Source organism: Scyliorhinus canicula, chromosome 6 (assembly GCF_902713615.1).
Source record: "Scyliorhinus canicula chromosome 6, sScyCan1.1, whole genome shotgun sequence".
Taxonomy (NCBI): domain Eukaryota; kingdom Metazoa; phylum Chordata; class Chondrichthyes; order Carcharhiniformes; family Scyliorhinidae; genus Scyliorhinus; species Scyliorhinus canicula.
In genome coordinates this window covers 130,660,040-130,684,979 of record NC_052151.1, presented here as the reverse complement: position 1 = coordinate 130,684,979, position 24,940 = coordinate 130,660,040, and the positions used below count along the sequence as shown (strand labels likewise).

The 24,940-nt window shown below is 44.6% G+C and overlaps 1 protein-coding gene across 2 annotated transcripts in view; it reads right to left on the bottom strand.

Moving 5' to 3' along the window:
• Positions 1 to 24,940, bottom strand: part of LOC119967495 (cytosolic 5'-nucleotidase 1A-like) — a 168,858-nt gene that overhangs the window by 38,086 nt on the left and 105,832 nt on the right. Inside the window, exon 6 of one of the 2 annotated variants that reach the window (XM_038800139.1) lies at positions 23,106 to 23,476. The exons of the other annotated variant lie outside the window; for it this stretch is intronic. Coding sequence (XP_038656067.1) covers positions 23,177 to 23,476 — 300 coding nt within the window. The 3' untranslated portion in view covers positions 23,106 to 23,176. Of the gene's footprint in view, positions 1 to 23,105; positions 23,477 to 24,940 lie in introns of those variants that run through there. 2 annotated transcript variants of the gene reach the window in all.

Here is a 24,940-nt window from a genome sequence, read left to right as displayed (position 1 = left end):
CATCCAGAACTACCTGAAAACAAATGATACGGGGGAGGTCTCCGCAGTAATGGTTTAGGAAGCTCTGAAGGCAGTAGTCAGAGGGGAATTAATCTCGATATGGGCCCACAGAGAAAAGGCGGAATCGGCTGAGAGGGATGGGTTAGTTGAGGAGATACTCCAGGTGGACAGGAGATACTGGGAGGCCCCGGACGCGGGGCTAATGCGGGAGTAGCGGAGGTTACAGGCCGAGTTTGGGCTGTGGAACAGCTGAGGAAGGCAAGGGGGCAAATTTATGAGTATGGGGAAAAGGCAAGCAGAATGTTAGCGCGCCAGCTCAGAAAAAGGGAGGTGGCCAGGGAGATAGGGAGAGTAAAGAGTAGAGGTGGGAATACAGTCCTGGACCCAGTGGGGGTGAATGAGACGTTTAAGGATTTTTACAGCAAATTATGTGAGTCGGAACCCCCGGCGGGGGTGGAGGGCTGAGGCAGTTTTTGGGTCAGTTGAGGTTCCCGAGGATGGATGAGGATCTGGTGGAAGGGTTGGGAGCCCCAGTTGAAATTGAGGAAATAGTTGACGGGCTAGAGGGCATGCAGTCGGGCAAGGCCCCGGGGCCGGACGACTACTCGGTGGACTTCTGTAAGACGTTTTCAGAGATATTGAGCCCACTGCTGGTGAGGACATTAAATGAAGCAAGAGAGAAGGGAGTCCCATTCCACCCCCCCCCCCCCCCCCCCCCCCAAAACAATGTCACAGGCCTCGATTTCATTGATCCTGAAAAGGGAGAAGGATCCGGAGTAATGTGGGTCATACAGGCCAATTTCTCGACTGAATGTGGACGCCAAACTGCTAGCTAAGATACTGGCTACAAGGATACAGGATTGTGTCCCGGGGGTGATAGGGGAAGACCAGACGGGATTTTGTAAAGGGCAGGCAACTCAAGGCCAATGTTCGAAGGCTTTTAAATGTTATTATGATGCTCTCAGAAGGAGGGGAGATGGAGGTGGTGGTAGCCTTAGATGCGGAGAAGGCTTTTGATCGGGTGAAATGGAATTACCTGTGGGAGTCGCTGGGAAGGTTTGGGTTTGGTGAGGGCTTAATTGACTAGGTGCGGTTGCTCTATCAGGCACCAATAGTGATGTGCGTACGAACTGGCTGAGGTCGGGGTATTTTAAACTACACCGAGGGACGAGGCAAGGGTGCCCCCTCTCCCCGTTACTGTTTGCTCTGGCCATTGAGCCATTGGCCATGGCATTAAGAGCCTCTAAGAACTGGAAAGGGTTGGTTCGGAGAGGGGGGGGGGGGGGGGGGGGGGGGGGGGGGGGGGGGGGGGGGGGGGGGGGGGGGGGGGGGGGGGGGGGGGGGGGATGGAGCACCGGGTCTCGCTTTACACAGATGAACTGCTTTTGTATATTTCGCACCCGCTGGAGGGGATGGGGGAAGTTATGCAGATCCTCTGGGAATTTGGTAATTTTTCAGGGTATTAACGAGATGTTTGCGATCCAGGCAAGAGGGCAGGAGAAGAGACTGGGAGAGCTGCCATTTATAATGGTTGGAAGGAGCTTTCGGTATCTGGGTATCCAGGTGGCCCAGGAATGGGAGGCATGCATAAGTTAAACCTATCCCGGCTTGTATAACAAATGAAAGATGTCTTTAAAAGATGGGACATGCTCCAGCTGTCACTGGGGGGAAAGGCACAGACTGTGAAAATGAAAATCCTCCCCAGGTTTCAGTTTGTCTTTCAGTGCCTCCCCATCTTCATCCCAAGGGCCTTTTTCAAGCAGGTGAATAAGGTTATTTTGGGCTTTGTGTAGACGGGTAAAACCCCGCGAGTGAAGTAAGTGTTGCTGGAGTGCAGTCTGAGGGAGGGTGGGTTGGCGCTGCCAAACTTTTGCAATTACTACTGGGCAGCTAATATAGTCATGATTAGGAAGTGGGTAGTGGGGGAGGGGTCAGTGGGGGAGAGGATGGAGGCGGCATCATACAAAAGAAACAAGTTTGGGAGCACTGAAAATGGCACCTCTTCCGTTGTTGCCGGCCCGATACTCCACAAGTCCGGTGGTGGTGGCGGCTCTGAGAATCTGGAGGCAATGGAGGAGATATAAGAGAGTGGAGGGAGAATCGGTTTGGACCCCGATTTATAATAATCATTTGTTTGTACCAAGTAGGCTGGATGGTGGGTTCCGGAGTTGGCAAAGGGCAGGAATTAGGAGGATGGTGTATCTATTTATAGACGGGAGATTTCCCAGCTTTAAAGCCTTGGAGGATAAATTTGAATTGCCAGCGGAGAATGGGTTTAGGTATTTGCAGCAGCGAGACTTCTTGAGAAGGCAGGTTCCGGCCTTCCTGCTGCTGACGCAATGGGGGATACAGGATAGAGTAGTTTCCAGTACCTGGGTGGGAGAGGGGAAGGCATCAAATATTTACCAGGAACTTTTGGATGCGGAGGAAACTCCGGTGGAGGAGCTTAAGGGCAAGTGGGAGGATGAGCTAGGAGGAGAGATAGAGGCGGGTCTGTGGGCGGATGCCCTAAGCAAGGTTAATACGTCCTCATCATGTGCCAGGCTTAGCCTTATACAATTCAAGGTAGTTCACCGGGACATGACGGTGGCCCGGATGAGCAAGTTTGTTGGGGTAGAGGACAGGTGTGCGAGGTGCGCGAGTAGCTCAGCAAATCATGTCCACATGTTTTGGGCATGCCCAAAGTTCAGAGGGTTTTGCGAAGGCAATGTCCACGGTACTCAAAACAAGGGTGGTGCCAAGTCCAGAGGTGGCGATCTTTGGAGTGTCAGAAGAGTCGGCAGTGCAGGGGGCGAAAGAGGCCAACGTCTTGGCCTTTGCCTCCCTGGTAGCCCGGAGACGGATTTTATTAATGTGGAGGGACTTGAAGCCCCCAAGTGTAGAGACCTGGGTTGGTGACATGGCTGGGTTTCTCAGTCTCTAGAAAATAAAGTTTGCCTTAAGTTGGTCAATGGTCGGGTTCATCTGGAGGTGGCAGCATTTGTTGACTTTCTCAGGGAAAATGTCAACAGAAGCAGAATTCCAAAGGAGGGGTGGGCGGGCTGGACTGTTGTTTTATGGTTGGGGTGTGTGAAGATTGTGATGGGGGTGAAAATGTTTATTGTACCATGTTTATGTCGCTGTTATAGTTATTAAGTTAAAAACTTGCAAATAGCCTAATAAAAATATTTTTTAAAAATAAGGGCCTAATGGTATGCTATTTTACATAACCCAACTGCTTTTACGGTTGGTGGGCAAGCCAATTGGCTAGACGGCCTTTACGTTTTAGCTTCAATCTCAATCCAGGGCAGGAAGAATTGTCAGGGCTGAAATAACATGTTGTCTGGGTACTGAGGTTTCTGTTTGGTTGTGCTGCCCAGTCTAGTTTTTGTATCCAGTTGCTATTTATTTTCACACGCCAGCAGCTTTGTGAGACAGTTCCACAGACGCTGTACACCTGAGGGAGCACAGTGAAGCACCAATCCTCACCCTCCCTTTTCTCAGCACCCATCTTCTTTCCATCCTCGTCAGCAGCGCCAAACCTTTCACAGAGTGCATTTTGTGTTGGATGGCCATTAATTGATCAGCCAACATGAAATTGCATCCCTGCTGACTGAGGGCGGGAACACGTTTCCCGCCTGCTTCCGGGTCCTTTTGCTGGACGTGTGAAATATTCAGGCCATTAAAAACTTCCAGAGTGAGTAGTTAAATGGCAAATGAACTTTTAACAGATCGTTTATTTCTTTTCCAGGTACCATCCTTGATTCAAAGGTTGCTGAACCATGGCTTGTGTCGTGATTTTACTGTGGACAAGATGTTTATCTAAGTTGGAACAGGGACAGAACCTGCACTGCTGGCATTATTCTGAAACACAAACTAGCTGTCTGGGCGACTGAGCTAAACGCCATCCACCATTTTAACAGATAAATATGATCAAAGATACACTTTGGTAAGAAAAACAGAAACATCACCTCAGGAAATAAGAAAAAAACATGCAACAGAAGATCAAAGAAATCGAGGTGAAAAAATCATCAAAAGCAGCATTGCAGGCCAACAAAGTAATTCAAAATGTTAACGAAGTGCGGCGGAAGGGAAACTGAAACCCTTGAATAAGTGCAAAGAAGATTTACAAGGATGGTGCCAAAACAGCTATCAGGAAAGATTGAACGGATTGAAGCAATTTTCTCTCAGAAAGAGAAGACATTGAAATGACCTGATCATGGTCTTTGAAATTAGGTCTGTGTTTAACAAGGTAGAGGCGGAAAAAATGTTTCCACAATTGTATTTCTTAAATATGCGGTGCTTAATGTGCATGAATGATGGTTAAATGACTTGAACATCATATTGAGAAACATTTGAGCACACTGGATACAGCAAAGTCCATGGATCCCAACAACATTCCAGCTGCAGTGCCAAGTCAAACTGCTCCATTAAATCTACTGGCATCCACTCAACAATGTGAGAAATTGACTAGGTATGTCTAAAACGCAGAATAAAGCTAATCAATTGCCATCAGTCTACTCTCAATTATCAGCAAAGTAATAGATCAATTATCAGCAAAGTAATATAAGATGTTGTTGACGGTGTCATCATGAGGCACTTACTCACCAATAACCTACTCACTGATTCTCAGTTTGTGTTTTGTCAGATTCATTTGGCTCCAGACGCCACTACAGCCTCGGTCCAAATATATTGAAAAGAACTAAATTCCAGAAATGATGGGAAAATGACTGCACTTCAGAACTAGGCAGCATTTGACTAAGTGTAGCATCAAGGAACCCTGGTAAAATGAAAGCTTTCCACTGCCTGGAGTTATACCCTACACAAAGGGTATTAGATGAAGTGTTGGAAGCCATTTATTTCAGCTCCAGCACCTCTCATCAGGAGTTCCTTAGGACATTGTTGGAGGCCCAACTATTTTCAAATGTTTTGTCATTGATCTTCCCTCAAGCATAAGGTTATAAGGAAAGATATTTGCTGATGTCTTCACAGAGTTCAACATCAACATCCTGAGGATCACAATTGACCACAAATTTAACTGGACCAACCAACTAAATACTGTGGCTACAAGCATACGTTACAGGCTTGCAATTCTGCAGTAACTCACTTCCTTACTCCCCTTCAGGCACAATGCAGGAGTATGACGGAATACTCTCCATTTGACTGAATGCCTGCATCTCCAAAACACTCAAATAGTTCTACTTCGGACAAAGCAGTCTGCTTGAATTGGATCCCATCCGTCATCAACATTCACTTCTTCCACGATTGGTGCACTGTCATTGCAGTGCGTACTATCTACAAAATGCACTGTAACAACTCACCAAGACTCCTTTGATAGCATCTAGCAGGCCCTCATCCTCTACCACCTAGAAGGACAAAGGCAGCAGACATAGCGGAACATCACCACTTTTCAGTTCCTCTCCAGCCACATACCATCCCGATTTGGAACAATATCACTATTCCTTCGCTGTCACTGTGTTAAAATCCTGGAATCCTTCCAAACAGTACTGTGGGTAAAACTGGGACATATGGACTGCAGCGGTTCAAGAAGGGGCTCTCCATCACCTTCTCAAGGACAGAGAGCAATGAGCGCTAAGGACTGGCTTGCCAGAGATGACCACACCCGTTGAAAGAATAAAAATAAATCATGCCTAAAGAAGTAATAAATGGTGTGCGTTTCAGTTTTCCTCAGTTTCTCATTTTAATACTGACTTATATTGATTTCTCTAGTCCAGCACAATTCTAATAAGAATAGCAGGAAATTTAGGCACAAATAAACTTTGACAAAATGGTGAATGAATGGGTAGAATTCCAGGCATAACTTCCCAAATACGACCACAAGGAATGTCCAGACCAGAGAACCAAATAGTTGGGCTTTGTGGGTATATTTGGAGTCAGGTTCGGTGGTGGACCATGGTGCTAGGAGCAGAAGAGTGAAGATATAATGGGGTGGATAATGCAACGGTACAAATGTGTGGGTCAGGAAAAGGTAAAGAAGATTTAGAAATTGAGGAAAGGTGGGTGGGGGTGTAAAGGAAACAAGGTAAAGCAGAAAGGGAATAAGCAAAAAGTAGAGGAAGAAACTGCTTCGGGGAGACTGGATGGGAAGGGAAGGGCCATTAAGAGTGTGGGAATTTTCAGAAGAAGGCTGAGAAGGATGGGAGAGAGAGGAGGAAAGGGGAGGTGAATGAGGTAATATAGTATTTCAGATTTTTTTCTTTTTTGCATTTACAGCTAGAATAAGAAACACAAATGATACTTCCTGTTATGTTTCTGTAAAATACTTTTAAACTCTTAAGAATAAAATTACACCAGGGTCTTCACCTTTACAGGCACACAGGGAGCAGGAGATGTTTGTCAGTGCTGGCTGATGTTGGGTGAGAAAGGCTGCAAATCAAGGAATCAGCTGGTGAATGCAAGGGAGAGAGGCACAGAGAGGCCACATTGGGGTTGGCGAAGAGGTTACATGAAGAGGAGAGTTTTTTTGAAGTGCAGGTGGGCAGTAAAGATTGCTGGACTATGGAGATCACTGGGTTTAGGTATTGGAGATCATTGGTTGTTGTCGGATGGGAAGGTCTGGAGATCTGACAGGGGTGTCCGGTGTTTGAATCGTCGGGAGTCTGAAGAGTAGATTGCTGGGAATGGGACTATCTTGTGATCGCTGGCTTTTAGCCAATGGAACTGATTATCAGATAATGCGTAAACTGGATAGCGGGCAATCAATCTGATATCATCCGCTTTGCGCTAGTGCCTGAAATTAAATTCTTCCCATTCACTGTGATATTTTAGCTGACCAACCTAAGAAGCTAAGAGATTATATTTGGATTTACAATGATATATCTATTTACCAACTAACACTGAAATCTGTGGAGATGCACTTCATCTAGTTTAGCATTGACATATAATATAAACAAGAGTTTTTGTTTATGCATTATACTACACTCATCAATAAAATATGACCATTCAGAAATATTTAATCTTGCACTCTTAAATTTATGATGATTCAAATTTATGATTTGATGAAATAGTAGAGTAAAATAGTGCCAGAATTTATATGCTACTATTATCAAAATTAACATCTATTTTCTTTCTTTTTCAAGTCTGAAGGCTTTTTTTGCCTTTTGGCGATATCTTTGGCAGGTTCTATAGGCCAAAAACTCTGAATTAACTGCATGTGTACAGCAACGTTACAGGAGTTCTCAGGGTAGTGTGCCAGGCCCAAACATCTTTAGCTGCTTCATAAATGGCTTCATAAATTCAAAAGTGGGAATGTTCACTGATGGCTACACAATGTTCAATACCTTTCGCGGCGCCTCAGATACTGCAGCAGTCCATGTCTAAATGCATCAAAACCTGGATAATATTGTCATGTGAGAGTACCTTTAAGAAATGTGTGTTTAAGAAATGTACCTTTAAGTGTTTATCAGTGATGTCAGAGTGTGGGTGGGGCTGGGCTCTCTGTCAGCTTTTTACTTTTGTTTTAGGCTGTTTGCTGCAGGGTGTGATTTAGTATCATTTTCAGTGTTGGAGCTAAAGCTAGACAGAGCAGGTGCACTGTTCATCTCTCTGCCATGAAAAGACTATCTCTTGATCATTTGGTGAATTCAGAATTGCCCATGGATGTTGACAGAGGTCTAGGGGTGATCGCTGAGCAAGGAATGGAGGAACCGCCGAGACGTTCAACCAGGAAATGGCGCTCCCTGGTCTGTTATATCCCTCTGGGCCTGCAACAAGGAACGCTGGATAGACAACCCGATGTGAATAGGGCAAAGGATTTCTTCCTCTCATTGAAATGGATGGCATATCTGACTTGGGGGTGGGGGTGGGGAGGGGTGTTATAACCCGACAGGAGGCCCAGGGATTTGCAACCTCAGAGACCCTGTGGCCTCACCTGGGTATGATTTACCCAGATATGGGGGGGTTTACCCCCCCCTCCCTTTTTCATGGGACTGCTGGATCATAAATACACCGGCCTGGGTGTCGGTCGGACACGGGGCGACCCTTCGGTGAGTGGGTGAAAATATTAAGGAGAAAAAATCAAAACTTTTCCACAGTCATTGCTTCTGAGAGTTTGCTTGCCTGAGACTTTACACTTCCATAATTCTACAATGTTGTGAGTACTGAGATCTTTTAAGACAAAACAATAGCTGCTGTAAAAGACAGAGGGCGTCTTCCTACGGGGACAGCCCATGCTGCTTGCAAGACATTCAGTTGACCGGGTGCCTGAGGATGTGGAACCCCTCCCAGAGGTTTACCGAGCAGCTTGTCCACATGGACAGTTCCCACCCACCACTGGAAGAATACCTGGGGCAGTGGGATGAGAACGTCAAGAGGTCCTCAACTGGCCTCCTTACTGGAAAGCTTTTCTTGACCCTTCCCAACTCAGACTTAATTAGCAGGGAGTCGGGAAGATGGTGGGTTCTCTACTCAAAGCCTTTCTGCCCCATTGCATGGCATCCTCTATATCTCAGCCCATTTTCAGGAGGGCATTAACTTTATCTTCTCTTATTTCCTCATTGATAGAAGATTGGTCTCAGTTTGAATATCTGAAACATAAGAGACCCAACTTACCTCTGTACATTCCAAGACAAGAATGTTTTCTTGTGCGTTATATTGTCGGCATTTGACAATCTCCATCTGTTAAAGAGTTGGACTACTTCAGATATTACCCCCAGGAAAACAAATGAATCACAATTCACCGCCAGAATATTCTTATTTTCTTCATTGATTGCAGTCACAGCTAGTTTCCAATGCTGGCCTCTTGACCATCCCAGGTTTTTACTGCTCAACCACTGACTGCCTTATCTTCAGCTGCTAAGGCTCTACGCTCTGGAATATCCTCCCTAAACCTCTCTATTTAAAAAACTTCCCTCTTGTTCAACCCAAATACTCGTTTGGGATTGGTGGAGTTTTTCAGAAACTTCTGGAACAGAAGAAGCAAGCTCCATGTTGTCAGTTATGTGAAAGTTTCATGCCTGAAGTAGCTTTAAGGCACTCTATCTCAGCTCTCTCTCTGCCAGGCGATTTAAGAGGCTCCCAGCCATACCTGTGGAAGGCACTTCTATATAAAAGATTGTAGGCAGTAGCCAGACCTGTGAAGGGGACAACTGGTTTGAAAGGCTGTGATCAGGTTCTCCAACCAGGTCTGTAACAGTTTAATCCTCTGTCTGAATAACTGGGAAAAGACCAGTCTGAAACTCTCTTCACCATACAGCCAGAATCTATGCAGAGATCAGACAAGCAGTTGAACGGCATTGTGAAAGTAAAATCTGCTGTAAACTCTTGAGGAAGAAAACTCCAATAATATCTCAGGGAGACTGAGAGACCCTCTGGTGGTCACATGATAGAATTGCACAGACCCGAATCTCCTGCTGGAAGGCGATTCCCCAGAGGAAGACCTACAGTCTGGAAGTTCTAATGGTTGGTAGTCCTTAGAGATGGTTTGCAACATATTGCATTTTGAAGAGGTCACCACCTACCGGGATATCAACCTCAGCAGCGAAGATCCTCAAATATCTGATACCCTTTTAATCCCTGTTATTTTTAATCCTTTCCCTACCCTTACCATATGTTTGTCTTGTGTGTGTCTGGATGGAGGTTGGGCCTGGGTTTTGGGAATAGGTAGACTAGTAGACCATTGTTCCATTATTTCTGTTCTATGTTCATCTTTTACTCTTGTTTTTAATCAACAGCTTATTAATGTTTCACTGAGAAATCTGGAGCCCACAGCTCATTGGAGCAGTCAAGGTTTAAAGATCTCAGGAAGATTCACAAATTATTGGTTAATTCACTCTGGTAGGCTGGGACTGACCATTCACTGGCTAAGGGAATCGTAACACTGTAAACACATAAAAAAATATATCGCCAGTGGAGTATTAATTGCACAATCAGATGAAAACTGATGAAGTTTGAATTGTTTCATCTGTCTTTTAATTGCACTCCCCTAAATTATTTCACAACATTGCTAAATAGAACTCCAATAGTATTGTATACATTTATATGCTTTAAATTAGTTGCTTGTAATTGTTTCTTGATATTTGGAAATGTATAGCATATTTGATGATTCTCTGTGGAATAAATAGAAAATATACAAACTGGCAAACTACAAAATTATAGGTTATTGTTATTGTTTTCCATTCTACAAAATTTCTATTTGTCTGCGAAAACGCAAATACTGAATCAGGGTTTCGAAAGCTCGTATCCAAACAATTGCTTTCATTAACCACAATGCTGAATTCTGAAACCCCAAAAGGGATATTAGAATTCGCTGCACGTTCTGGCCAATATTTATCCCTCTGCAACATGTTATTTGGCCATCTATTTCTCTGCTATTTGTGGCATCCTGCTGTGCGCAAAATGGCTGCCATATTTGCTGCATTATAAGAGTGAACACTTCAAAATTACACAATTTTCTGTCAAGCACTTTAGGATATTGAAATCTCAAAAGATGCTATTTAAATGCAAGTTTGTTCCTTCTTACAACTTCAGACAATGTCAGACATATGAACAACTTGTCAGAAGCAGATGGCAGCTCCAGTTGCTGGTTGGTGCCAATCTGTAAAGGCCTTTGCACAGATAGGCATCCTATCTTGCCAGATAACTATATATGTAAGTTTTCTTGAGGAAGGTCTTTTAGAAAATTTGGGCAGCACGGTAGCATAGTGGTTACTACAATTGCTTCACAGCTCCAGGGTCCCAGGTTCGATTCCCGGCTTGGGTCACTGTCTGTGCGGAGTCTGCACATTCTCCCAGTGTCTGCGTGGGTTTCCTCCGGGTGCTCCGGTTTCCTCCCACAGTCCAAAGGTGTGCAGGTTAGGTGGATTGGTCATGCTAAATTGTCCTTAGTGTTCAAAATTGTCCTTAGTGTTGGGTGGGGTAACTGGGTTATGGGGATAGGGTGCAGGTGTGGGCTTGGGTACGGTGCTCTTTCCAAGAGCCGGTGCAGACTCGATGGGCCGAATGGCCTCCTTCTGCACTGTAAATTCTATGATAATAAAAATGTCAATAAAATGTTGCCACAGTCCCAGAAGACCATAGGCTGCTCTCCCCTTTGAGAACTGATTTGTGGTGATTTAACCTGAGGGTCACCACACCTCAGGCAAGGGGCATGGTTGAGAAGGCAGGGCCTTCACGAACAACCTCAGTTGGTACAGGAATTAAACCTGCATGGTTGGCGCTGCTCCACATCATGAGCCAGCCATCAGCCAACTGAGCTAACCAAATTCCTCTGAGTGGTGATGAAAGATTGAGAAAAAGAAAAGGAGTTGAGAATCTTGCCTGATAGCCTGTCTTTCAGATCAGACCATGACAAGCGGCAAATGGTTGTGAATGGCATATAAAGTAACTCACACAGTAGGGCTCTGCACCTTAGCTGTTCATAGAGACTAGTACTTTTGACTCCCAAAAACAGGGAGGGAGAGGGTCATGAATGCTTTGCCTGGAAGGATTGTGTGAAGTTTCAGAAGGGTTTTGGCAGATGCCAGAGAGCTTCTGAAGGAAGACTCCCAGGCCAAAGAAGTGTGTAAAGTGTCAAACGAGTAGAGTTTATCAGTCTGTAATACAACAATTTCAGTCTTTGAAAAGATGGAGGGGTAGTAACTAAAAGGTAATCTAAAGGTTGGTTCGATATAATCACAATTTAACTGAACTTCCACAGGCTGAGAAGGTAATTGAAAAGGGAAAGAAAACAACTTTGTTGAAATAATTGTCGATGGCTGGATTTTATGCTCCTTTCCAACAGCTTAGAAGGCGGGGGCATATTAAATCCAGCAGATAAGCTTCCCACTACCTTGTCCGCCCAAGCCTAAACTGTCTAAAATTTGTGAATGGGCAGAGACATTTTAAGGGGAGGGGATGGGGTGGTGGGATCTCCTTTTGCAGATCCAGCCGAGGCAACTCCCACAAAATTCATCCCCATTTTTAACCTTTGCCCCAGCCTCTTGGGTGGTTGGGGAGAGGGGGCGGGGAGGGGGGTGAATACTGTCACCCCTTGAAAAATCCAGCCCACAAGTTTTCTAAAGATTAAACTGAATTTCCAAAATAAAGGCAAAACTCTGTCTAATTCAAACAAACGCAGCTAGCATTGAAAGAGTTTTGTAATAATAATAATCTTTATTAGTGTCTCAAGTAGGCTTACATTAACACAGCAATGAAGTTACTGTGATAATCCCCTAGTCGCGACACTCCGGCACCTGTTTGGTACACTGAGGGAGAATTCAGAATGTCCAATTCACCTAACAAGTACGCCTTTCAGGACTTGTGGGACGAACCCGGAGCATCCGAAGGAAACGCACGCAGACACAGGGAAAACATTCAGACTCGGCACAGTGACCCAAGCCGGGAATTGAACTCATGTCCCTGGCGCTGTGAAGCAACAGTGCCAACTACTGTGCTACCGTGCCCTCTATGTCTGGGTTTGGTTGGCGTTTGAGAGATGATGAGAATGCAGCCTCAGAACTTTGGTGAGATCATCCGCTGCACTTCTTTTGATGGCTGAAAGAGTTGATTCTGGAATGGTAAAGTCTGCCACAAGTGGCAATGCGGGATGATCTCTGCTTATGCCTAGTTTACAGTGCTGGCAACTTCTTTTAAGCTTTTGAAACCAAATGCCATTACAGGGGTAAATTCCCACCCACAGGTGGTGTCGTATTTGTATGCCAGTGTTTCCCATTTGTTATGGTTGAAGTTGATGGCCCTCATGTCTGGGACATGTTTGTTATTAAAAGCGGTCATCCACTTAGTTATACAAGGTATTTAATTATAAAATAAGCTTGGGAGCTTTTTGGAAATAAATAGTTTTCCAATAATTACTGAGGATGCAATATACCAGCCACACCCCAACAAAATCAGAGCGCGACGTGGCTAACAAATGCTGGGACTGGCCTTCCCCAGGATCCCCGATGGCCGCAATGCCTCGCGAGATCTGGTTAGGCGGGTCCAAGTCTCACATGGTTAAGTGGGTTTAAGAACCTTGCTGAAGCCGGATCTAACTGGCTCCCGGCAGCTATCGGCCTTCCCAAGGTGACCCCAGCTGAGCCCCGATTAGTACTGGTCCACATTTAACAGCACCCTGGGGGCTCTAGGCCATTGAAGGACACTGGGTGGTCAGGGACAGGGTAGGGAGGCATCTTGGGTCTCTGCCTGGCACCAGGGCACCTTGGCACAGCCACCCTGGCACTGCCAAGTTGCCCAGGTGAAACTGTCAGGCTGATAGGAGTACTGTCAAGGTCAAGGGTGGCAGGGCCAGATGCCCGTGTGCCAGGGTGCCACTGCCAAGCATCAGGGCCTGAGGGGGGCCATGCCCATGAAAGGAGGGATGAGGAGGTGTATGAAGGTAGGTGGTGAAGGTTGATATTAAGAGGCCTCCGTAAGGTTGGGTGGGCGAAGAGTGGGGGTCCAGAAAGGTTAGCACTTAGGGGCATGGGAAGGCCTGAAAAGGAGGAGCCATCATAGCGCCGTGTCCTAACTTGGGAGGGGAAGGGTGGTATAGGGTAATGCCCATGTGTGTTGAGTCGGTTTGGCCAGCGAGTTCAGCTCCCCGGTGATGAAAAAAATTCTAATTATGGGCTAACGGGAAAGAAACGCCCCAGGGCCTAAAAAAAAATGACCAAGTGTGGTTAGATAGCGGTGGGAAACTTGCCGACAGAGCCGGGGAGAAACTCTCGGCCAAACCTGTCTGAAATTACTCTTAGAAACCTTTCAGTTAAAGCGTGCGCTGTGTTGTATAAATCATAGAATCATAGAATCTCTACAGTGCAGAAAGAGACCATTCAGCCCATCGAGTCTGCACTGACCCTTGAAAAGAACACCCTGCCCCGACCCTATCCCGGTAACCCAGTAACTCCATCTAACCTTTTGTTCTCTAAGGGGCAATTTAGCATTACCAATCCACTTACCCTGCACACTTTTGGACTGTGGGTGGAAATCAGAGCACCCGGAGGAAACCCACGCAGACACTGTGAGAAAGTGCAAACTCGAGGCGGGAATTGAACCCGGGTCCCTGAAGCTGTGTGGCAGCAATGCTAACAACTGTGCCATCCCAAATGGGTCACAAATGCATGAATTGTTGTTAATGCTACGTGTTTTTCAGCGGCAGAGGCAACCCGCCAACAGGATTTTCTGGTCCTGCCGTTTTCAATGGAATTTACAGTATCCCTTGTTGCAGGAAAACCATCGTCGTGGGACCAGAATATCCCACCGTCGTGAATAGTCAGTAAATCCAGCCCTTCAAATCAGTTTTGAAAGCAATACAAGAATGGTGTCTTCAATCCAATTCAGTGCATGTGGTTGGCAATTTTGTTACAAGGTTATTAGCAAGCCAATGTTTTTTTAAAATTTAGAGTACCCAATTCATTTTTTCCAATTAGCGTGGCCATTCCACCTAGCCTGCACATCTTTGGGTTGTGGGGATGAAACCCACGCAAACACGGGGAGAATGTGCAAACTCCACACAGACAGTGACCTAGAGCCGGGATCGAACCTGGGACCTCAGCACCGGGAGGCAGCAGGACTATCCCACTGCGCCACCGTGCTGCTCAGCAAGCCACTGTTAATGGAGAATCTAGAAGGTCGATGAACAAAGATAAATAATTACAGAGAACAAATGAAAATGACAAAAACTAAATAGCATGAAGCCTAGAAATTCTTTTTACTAATTGCTGATACTGCTTTTGAGTTACATACAAGTTAGGAGCAGGAGTAGGCCACTCGTCCCCTCGAAACTGCTCCTGCCATACAATAAGATCATGCATTATCTGATTATAACCTGAACCGCACATCCCTGCCTACTCCCAATAACCTTTCACCCCCGGTTAATCTTTTCTTTTCGAAAATCTTGGAGTAATGTGCCATTGTAACGCTACATCAATGTCATGGAGAGTTTGTATGGCACAAGAAAAAGGAGGAGTTTTGGAGGAAATTATATTGCTTACGTCTAGTCATAATGTTCTGGGTTACACTGCTTGCAACATCCTTCACCACAAACTGTAAGAAATTATTGTAACACTACCGCCACTTCTACTCACTAACATAAATGGCAGCAGTGAATTTCCTGAATTAACTTATTTTCGTGTCAGATTCAAAAAGCATGCAATTGGTGAACTTGCAGCAGTGGGATTTATGTAGTAAAGCTGGTTTAAGGTTTGGACATGTAAAAGTTCTTTTCACAGGATCCTGTAGCCACCTCAGAATTTCAGTGCTCGGCCAGCGGATTTATTATTAATTGATCAGAAACTTTTGTAACCAGGCATCTGTCCGCCATTAGCTAAAATGATGTTGCCCACAAAATTGCTGTAAATGGGAGCTACAAGTGGCACATCGAGGGAAACAGTAGAGAGGCGGATATAAAGACAGAAAGGAAAAGTAAATAAAACTTGATATTTAAAAAAAATCTTCCCTCAGTATTCATAACCTAATAGAATGAGACTCTGCACATAAAATAGTTAGGGCGCGATTCTCCCAAACAGGGAGAAATCGTAAGGCTGGCGTCAAAAACGGGCGGATTTGACGCCAGCCTCCCCCTCGCCGACCGGGAAACGATTCTGGTCCCCGGTCGGGGCTAGCATGCCACGGCCGTGAACTCCGGCATCGCGGGCTTAATGAATTTCATTAAGCCCGCATGCCAGAGTTTGCGACGGCTGACGCGTCACATGACGTCAGCCGTGCATGCGCGGATTGGAAGACTCCAACCCGCGCATGCGCGGATGACTTCATCGCGCATTTGCGCGAAACCCACGCATGCGCGGGCCGGGATGCCCCTCAGCCGCCCCGCGAATTGATACAGCGGGGCGGCGGAAGGACAAAGAGTGCGCGGGAATCGGACCCGCTGCCCGCGATCGGTGCCCATCGATCGCGGGCCCATGGCACCCTTGGCACGGCCGTGGTACTGCCGTGCCAATCGTGCCATGGTTGCCAAGATCCGAACTTTACGGCCGTTTTTACGAACGGCCAGACCAGGTGTGTTTGCCGTTCGTAAAAACGGCCGTAAAGGGCTTGGACTTCGGCCCATCGGCCAGCTGAGAATCGCTGCTCGCCGTAAAAAGACGGCGGCAGCGATTCGTGTCGGGAGTCGGGCGTGGGGGGGGGAGAATAGCGGGAGGGCGTCAGACTAGCGTGGCCGTAAAAATTTACGACCCCCGCTATTCTCCGCACCGTCGTGAGTGCAGAGAATTGCGCCCTTAATTTTTGGTGCCAAAGTAGTTGCATTATTAAAAGGTTACCGAAATTACGTTCCTGTGGTTACTGATGGGCAGTTTTTAGGCTAATACAGCAAGTTCTTAAAAATAAGGGCAAAACATGTCATTTTTGTGAAGCTAATCAAGCAGTGGCGAAAATGGGATAAAAACTTCTGAATATTTATACATAACAGCGCATCAGCAATGCGTGTGAAATTTCTATAATATGTACCCCATTAACAACATAAGCAGAATTTTCATTGCTGTCATTTTAACAGAATATTTTGCTGCAGTACAAGGAAATAAACTAAGACATGTTTCACAATTTAAAAGAAAACTTATGAATAATACATGTTAAGGAAAAGTGCTGAGCTGCAACACATTTCCTCTCTGGCATCATGATTAAAGTGAACTAAAACCTTTAATTGTCCGTTTTTGTTTGTTTGTGTGCAAAGCAAGATTGGCTAATCAGAAGTGTTTAAGGACAGGGTTGTGTAGTGATCTCTGCATATGAATATACATGATCAATGTATGTAAATGTATGTAAATGTAGTACAGTAATTTCAACACTAGTTGTCTCACTATCAGATGGCATAAGAACGACTTTCCCGCTCTTTCTAAGAGAGTGTGCTTCAGGAGAGTGAACAGACAAGACCTATATTAGTTAGAGAGAGAAGTTATAAGTTATTTAATTAGTAAATTGGATAGTTAGTTATATTTATTGTATTTTATTTATTTTACTGGTTGAGTATTAAGTACAAAGGATTCACATAATATTATTTATATTGCTCATTAAATTAGTTAATCTTTCAAAGAAGCCTATTGGTTATTTCATCAATTTGGCTGGTTCAAAGAGTAATATATATATTACGTAAAGTAATATAACATGGTACCAGAGTGAGTAAAGATTTTAAGAAAGACTAGTGAAGATTTAGAATAAAAGAAAAACAAAAATTGGAATCAACTATTCGACTACAGAAGTCATCGCAACATCTGAAACTTCGACAAAAAAAACTTTTCAATGGACCAAGTTCAAGCACCAAGAGATCTCAAGACCACTGGTAATTTAAATCTGCATTGGAATTGTTTAAACAACAGTTTCAACTTTATTTTGAAGATAGTGACTTAAGTGCTGCACCAGAAGCTAGAAGAATTACTTTAGTTCTGACCCTGGCAGGAAAGCAAGTAATCAACATCTTCAATTCCTTTAATTTTAAAGCTGGTGAAGATAAAACAAAATTTGATCAAGTTATAGCGAAGTTCGATGAACATTGCAAAATGCAGACCAATTAAATTTTAGAGCGTTTAAAATTTCACAGAAGAGTTCAAAAAGTTAGTGAACCGGTGAATAATTTTATCACTGATCTCAAACTCTTAGCAAAAATGTGTAACTATACAGATTTACATGATTCACTTGTAACAGACCAGATTGTATATGGTATACTCGATGATACAGTCAGAGAAGCATTAATTCGGCAAAATGATTTAACATTACAAATCACAATTGATAAGTGCATCTCCGTGGAACAGACCAAAAGTCAGTATTTAGCATTTTACCCTGAAGAAAAAAGCACGAATCTTTACCATGAGGCAGAGAAAATCAAAATGGTGTTGCGTGCAAAGCAGAAGACTGTGAGGAATGGAATCAGAAGTTAAACCATTATGTCTCTCAGTGTCAATCATCCGCAAGTTACATTCCTCCTGCACAGAAAATATATTACAAAGTGAGAGCTTTGGACAAACAAGAAGAAATCAACACACAAGAAGACTTCACGGAAGATAATGAAATTTTCTCATTAGAAAATACTTTCTTCATTGGTGTGGTTGAATCGCCCATCAAGAATGATCTGCAAGCAAGCATCATTTTAAAGCGGGAAGCCAGCTCATCAAGAAAATGTACAAGATCTTCAAGCAACGAAAGATCAAAGCATCAATATCGTTAACAACGAGTGAATGACTACTGTGCACATCAACACAATTCCAATTACTTTCAAACTGAACACAAATGCCTCGGCAAATCTTCTGAATTCCAAGGACTTGTCCAAGATACAAAGTCATTATGAAATGATACCTCCAGAATGCTCATTGCGAGACTATAATGGTAATCCCATTTTCTCTCATGGTTGATGCTACCTGAGTGTCACAAACAGGGACATTCAAAAAGAAGTAAGATTCAAATTGCCAATGATACTTGTTCATCTTTACTTGGAGCACAAGCGTGCAAAGATTTGAAGCTCATTAAAAAAACTTTTTTGAATACCTGTCAGTCAACTACGCTCAATGATGACATTCAACAACTCTTAAAGGAATACCTTACTGTATTTCATGGTATGGGTAGGTTACCTTTGCAGTACAAAATTCAGCTGAAAAAGGATGCCAAATCGGTAATCCACCCACCTAGACATGTACCTCCTCCTCTTAAACACAGACTAAAGGCTGAACTATCAAGATTACAAGTTCAAGATATCATATCAAGGATTACTCAACCTACTGACTGGATTAGCTCCCTAGTCTGTGTGAAAAACCTACAGGTGAGATAAGAATTTGTATGGTTCTTATCATACAGAGTGCATTATCCAATACCTAAGAGGGAAGATATTACTGCAGAGATGGCCAATGCCAGAATTTTTAACAAACTTGATGCCGCTTAAGGTTTTTGGCAGATGCAACTAGAAGACTCCAGTAAACTTCTCTTTTGGAAGGTACTGTAATGATATGACACTCAGACTTCAACGTCTGATGATGAAATTAAGAAGATATGACTTCATACTGAAATACACACCTGGGGCGGGATTCTCCCCTACCCAGCGGGGCGGGGGGTCCCGGCGTAGCGGAGTGGCACCATCCACTCCGGCGTCGGGCTTCCCCAAAGGTGCGTAATTCTCTGCACCTTTAGGGGCCAAGCCCTCACATTGAGGGGCTAGGCCCACGCCGGAGTGGTTGGCGCCACGCCGACTGGTGCCAAAACTGGCGCCACGCCGACTGGCGCCAAAACTGGCGCCAAGGGCCTTTGATGCCCGCCCGCCGGCGTCGGGGCTGGCTGAAAGGCCTTCGCCGGTTCGCGCATGCGCCAGTGCATCTGCGGCCGCTGACGTTACCAGCGGCACATGCGTGGTAGGGGGGTTCTCTTCCACCTCCACCATGGTAGAGGCCGTGCCGGCACTGGGAGAAAAAGAGTGCCCCCAAGGCACTGGCCCGCCTGCCGATTGGTGGGCCCCGATCGCGGGCCAGGCCACTGTGGGGGCAACCCCCGGGGTCCGATCGGCCCGCGACCCCCCCCAGGACCCCGTGGGCCCGCTCGCACCATCAATCCCGCCGCCACCAGAGGTGGTTGAAACCATGTCGGCGGGATTGGCCTGTCAGCGGCGGGACTTCGGCCCACCGTGGGCCGGAGAATCACCGCGGGGGGCACGCCGATCGGCGTGATTCCCGCCCCCGCCAATTCCCAGGTGGTGCAGAATGCCGGCCACGGCGGGGGCGAGATTTACGCCGGCCCCAGGCGATTCTCCGACCCTGCGGGGGGTCAGAGAATTCCGCCCCAGATATTAGATAGAGAGAAATTATAAGTTATTTCATTGTTAAATTGTATAGTTAGTTAGTTATCTTTATTGTATTTTATTTCTTTTACTAGTTGAGTATTAAGTACAAAGGACTCACATAATATTATTTATATTACTCATTAAATAAGTTAATCTTTCAAAGAAGACTATTGGTTATTTCATTAATTTGGCAGGTTCAAAGAGTAATATATAACAGGTTGGAGGTAATTAAGGACAGAAGCAAGAATTGGCCAGTCGCAAAGTTAAAATGTGAAGCTTGGAAGGAGCATTCCTGCTCTTTGTATCAGCACAATAAACTAAGTTGGGAATAGACATAGGTTTTGGATGCAGCCTCCAGTAGTCCCTCAGCATGTGAAGAAACTAGCCACAATGCGCACAGCAAAGTCCAATTTGGGAAAGGAACTTGAAATACACTTTAGGCTCCTAATTTGAGCATATTATAATCCTAATGCCAGTTACAGGCCACAACTTGGATTACAACAGTGCAGCCCTATAAATTCAATATGAAGAATGGGGCAATAATGAGTGTGTGCTGTTGTCTGCCCCATTGGACCCTTTTCTCAGTCTGCCTTGTTGTTAGTAGATGATTTCTGGATTTACCATGTTGGGGCGACAACTTTTCAAAAAGAAATTTGAACTTCTAGTTAACAGTTGAATGGATGACACAACAAGATTTTGCGTTTTAAGATGTTTACTTTAACAGACTCAAAGCACTGTTGACTAAATATTATTTTTGTATGCAACTTATATTTTAAACTAAAGGACAGGGGCTGTTCCCAGGCACTTAGCCGCTGAAACGGAAAATTCCCGAGTGTTTTATGACACACAAATCGGTGCAGAACCACTACCGATTCCAGGACCAGTGAGGTGCTAGTAGCTCCCGGCTCCTGTGCCAAAAACGGCTGAAGAATGTCCAAGTTCGTGGCCCTGCATACGCATAGCGACGAACTGCAGCGGTCGGGGCATACAACATGTCGTCGCCCATGTGCGGATCCGACCTGCCAAGTGAGGCCACACTGGCCACACCCTGGCCACCCTCCACTAGTCCCGGCATCCCTCGCTGAAGCCCCTCCCTCCCTGGCCAATGGAATGGCTCCCGGCCGACTGTGATGGCGCTGGACACAGTCCGCAACCACCACGCTGGGTTCCTAATCGCTCAGACCACACATCAACTGCGTGGTCAGGAATACGGCCCATTGAGGCGGAGCATCGGGGAGGGCCTTCCGATGATGTGGCAACACCATTCCAATGGCATGCAGCACGCGATGCAATGACGCCATTTCAGATGGGGTGGAGACTAGTGTCAAACCGCCGCCATCCGCGATTGTGGCATCGGAAAGGATTCTCTGCTCTATCATCAATTACGATATCGGCGTCGGGCAACGGAGAATCTCGCCACAGAACTTTGAACTGAAAAATCCCACAATCGAGTGTGCATTATACTGTCCTTTATGTAGACATTCAATTTTTCCAGAACCAATCCAAAATGGGTTTTTTTTTATCTCCCAAGGGTTTTCTCCCAATCTTTACCATTCCCAGACAGGAAAATTGTAACTCCAAAATTGTTTTCATGGTGTAAATTCTGCTGAAAAGTTCTCCCTCTAGATAATGCTAGGCAAATCTTTCAGCCTTGTTTAACTCCTCATGAATTTGGTTTTTCCAATTTGAGTGCTGTCTCCCACCCACATTCCTGCGCAGTGAACCACAGAATCTTTCAACCTGCAGCTGCTTACTCTCAATATCTGAGGGACACTTCCCTTGTAAAGCCCATCTCCATGGCAACAATAATCGTGTGTTTCCAAGTAGAAATGTTGATTAGCAATTCTTTAACCCCCAATTGCATTCTAACTTGGAATTAAATGTATAGCTTGAAGCAAAACTGCTTACAACCTATTATTCTCAACACCTTCCTTTGGTACTTTGGAGACGACCAGACTAATCACTATAAATGCTGCTACCATTGTCTCCAAGCCTGAGCACATTAAATCTTCTTCCCAGTAAAACAATCTATGCTTTCCTTTAATCTTTAACAATCAAACTACCTTGCCGTGTTGTTTGGCAGACCTCAGATCAGGTCACATTTTAAAGATATAGCGTGGCATTTTCCAACTCCCCTTTACGAGGGGCTGTTTAGCACAGGGCTAAATAGCTGGCTTTGAAAGCAGACCAAGCAAGCCAGCAGCACGGTTTGATTCCCTTAATAGCCACGCCAGAATGTGGCGACTAGGGGCTTTTCACAGTAACTTCATTTGAAGCCTACTCGTGACAATAAGCCATTTTCATTTTCATTTCATTTCACTTTTTGTTCCAGTGGTGGGGATGATCCGCCATTGGCTGCTGTTGGGATCTTCCAGTCCCACTGATATCAAAGCAGTTTTATATGGCTCGCCTGTCCCACCATGCAGGGGGGGTGCCTTTGGGAGGACTGCAAGATTCCGCCAGTGAGAGGGCTGGAAAATCCCACCCAAAGTCCCAAAACCTAACTGCCTTATAAACCCCATAATTGTAACAATCAAAAGAATAGCAGCAAGTTCTGCCATACCGTTTTCAGACAATTTCTTTATAATCTTTATTTTCACAACTATGATCATTGTGTTACTAAGTACAATTCAAATATAATTATATCAGTATGCCTTGCTATTTGCCCTGAAGAGCTGGAAAGATATCTTTTTTTGAAATTACTGCAGAATAAAAGTTATCTGGGGCATTTTGTTGGAATTTGGCCATGACAAGATTGGTGTGCAGAGACCAAATTTGTGATGTACATTATATTTAAGTGACTCTTCAATCTTTGCAAGCTCAAGAATGCAAAATGTAATTCTTGAAGGAAATCTACACTTGAAAATAATGTAACTTACCATCATTTGAGTGAAAACGTGATAACTTAAAAGATAATTTAGTTTGCTTTGACAGTCAAAACTTCCCTCTTCCCACCTGATACATGCAAACCGCCGGCAGTTACCCACTGAACATTAAAGAAAAATAAACACATGTACTGACATTTGGGAGTCGGTTACAGTAAATCTAATTTTGGCAAAAAAAAACACGTTGATGTTACTTAATGTATGGATTTAAGATTAAAATGATCGATATTTACATTTTGCATGAAAGTAATTTTTCTAATAATTTCAGAAACAATGGTTTAATCAAGACCTTATAAATGGTGATTAAAGTAAGATTTGCCTTACACTTTAGGAATAACCATCCAGCAAATGAGAAATGCAAATAAACTGATAAAATATTTTAAATAATAAAGTTAAGAGTTATTGAAGATCACATCCTTCAAAATGAATAGTTACTCGCTGTTTAATTTTGTTCGAAGGATTTCACTATAGACAGATATAATTCATAATAAAACACATAGCTATTAATTATTTCAGTAATGTAACTTTAATTTTCCTTGCAGTTTCCAGTTGACATTGTTAAAAACTACAGTAATGACTTTTAAAAGGATCATCCCACCCCTTAATGTGACTTGCATTGTGCGATGGCTGCTGAGCTTGTTGGCTGGAGGGTCTGCTCATCAAAGTAAATATGAGGGGCTATTTTGTTTAAAAGTTCATTTGCCGGTAAGCCAGAAAGAATGAATGCCTCGTCAACATCCAGCCCCCAGGAACGAATTGTCTTCAAAGCTTTTAATCCAGCAGCTGAACCGCCCTTTTTTACGATCAAGTATATTCGGATTGGGCAATTCAAACGTTCATTTTTGGCATAGAACTTTTTCTGGAGTCTTCCGAGTGATTCCAGAAATCCTACGAGGGTGGCCTATTTGTGAAAAGGTGAATTACAACTTCAGAAACAATTTGCGTGCAACATTTTCCAAAATCTGATCATACACTTCAAGTGTTGCAAATTTTATACATTGTCATTTCAGAGAATCAACTCCAAAGGCAACCCACCTTTCAGTTTATGTACTGTGTCTCCAACTTTTAGGCAATCCTAAATAACACATTGGACGGAATCGTGTCAAGCTCCCAGGAGTGGGACACAACATGGATGGGGGCACTTAATTGAGGGGGAAGCAAAACGTCAGCTTCTCGATGATAGGGTGAAAGTTAATAAATTGGTAGTGGATTGAGGGTGGATTGTGATTTTCGATGTCAAGCAATGGGAACTTATTTTTAATATATTAGCATAATGTGCATTTTAATTGAAACACAGCCTTGCTAGATTAAATTATACTTTTGGAATTAAGTCTGCAACAAATGGGGAACACATGGCTTCAGATTCAACTGGTTAATGGTTGCATACAGCAGGCAAGGCCATCTTCCTGGGAGAGTTTGACTGAGTTGGAGCAGCTTTTCTTAAAGCAGGGGAAAGGGGACATTGATGCATTGAGATCAGATGGGGCATGGCTGACTGAGGGACAGAGGTGACAACCCTACAAAGGCTCATGGGAAACAACGGGAGGAAGCTGGACTATGAGTTCTACAGACAGGGGGTCAAGATGATCATGAAGAAATCAATACAGGACAGGTCGAAATGTGAGGTCAGGAGAGTCGGCACCAACAGAGATCAAGGATGATAGACAGAGGGTCGAGGATGATAGATGGCAGGTGGAGGGTAACAGGCGGCAGTTCCAATGAGCTGGAGGACTCATCGATGGTGATGAGGGAAAGCTCTTGGGTGAATGACAGTTGGTCAAGGATGATGGGGTTGGGTCAAGGGAATGGACAATGTGGAGAAACTAGTTAATGAGAAGCTTTCCAATGCCAGTTTTCATGTTCTCTTCCCAACCCCACCGGGCATTCAATTCATCATCACTTTTACCCATTCTGTTGAACTTCTGTCTGTGAGATAGTGCTCTTAAACCTTGGTCTGGTTTAAAAAAAAAAATTTGAGTTAGAATTTAGAACAGTACAGGCCCTTTGGCCCTCGATGTTGTGCCGAGCAATGATCACCCTACTCAAGCCCACATATCCACCCTATACCAGTAACCCAACAACCCCCATTAACCTTATTTTTTCAGACACTAAGAGCAATTTAGCCTGGCCAATCCACCTAACCCGCACATCTTTGGACTGTGGGAGGAAACCGAAGCACCCGGAGGAAACCCACGCACACACGGGGAGGACATGCAGACTCCACACAGACAGTGACCCAGCCGGGAATCGAACCTGGGACCCTGGAGCTGTGAAGCATTTATGCTAACCACCATGCTACCGTGCTAAAACATAATATAATCAATTGATGGGAACTACCCCAGAAATGAGGGAGGCAAGGGAGGAA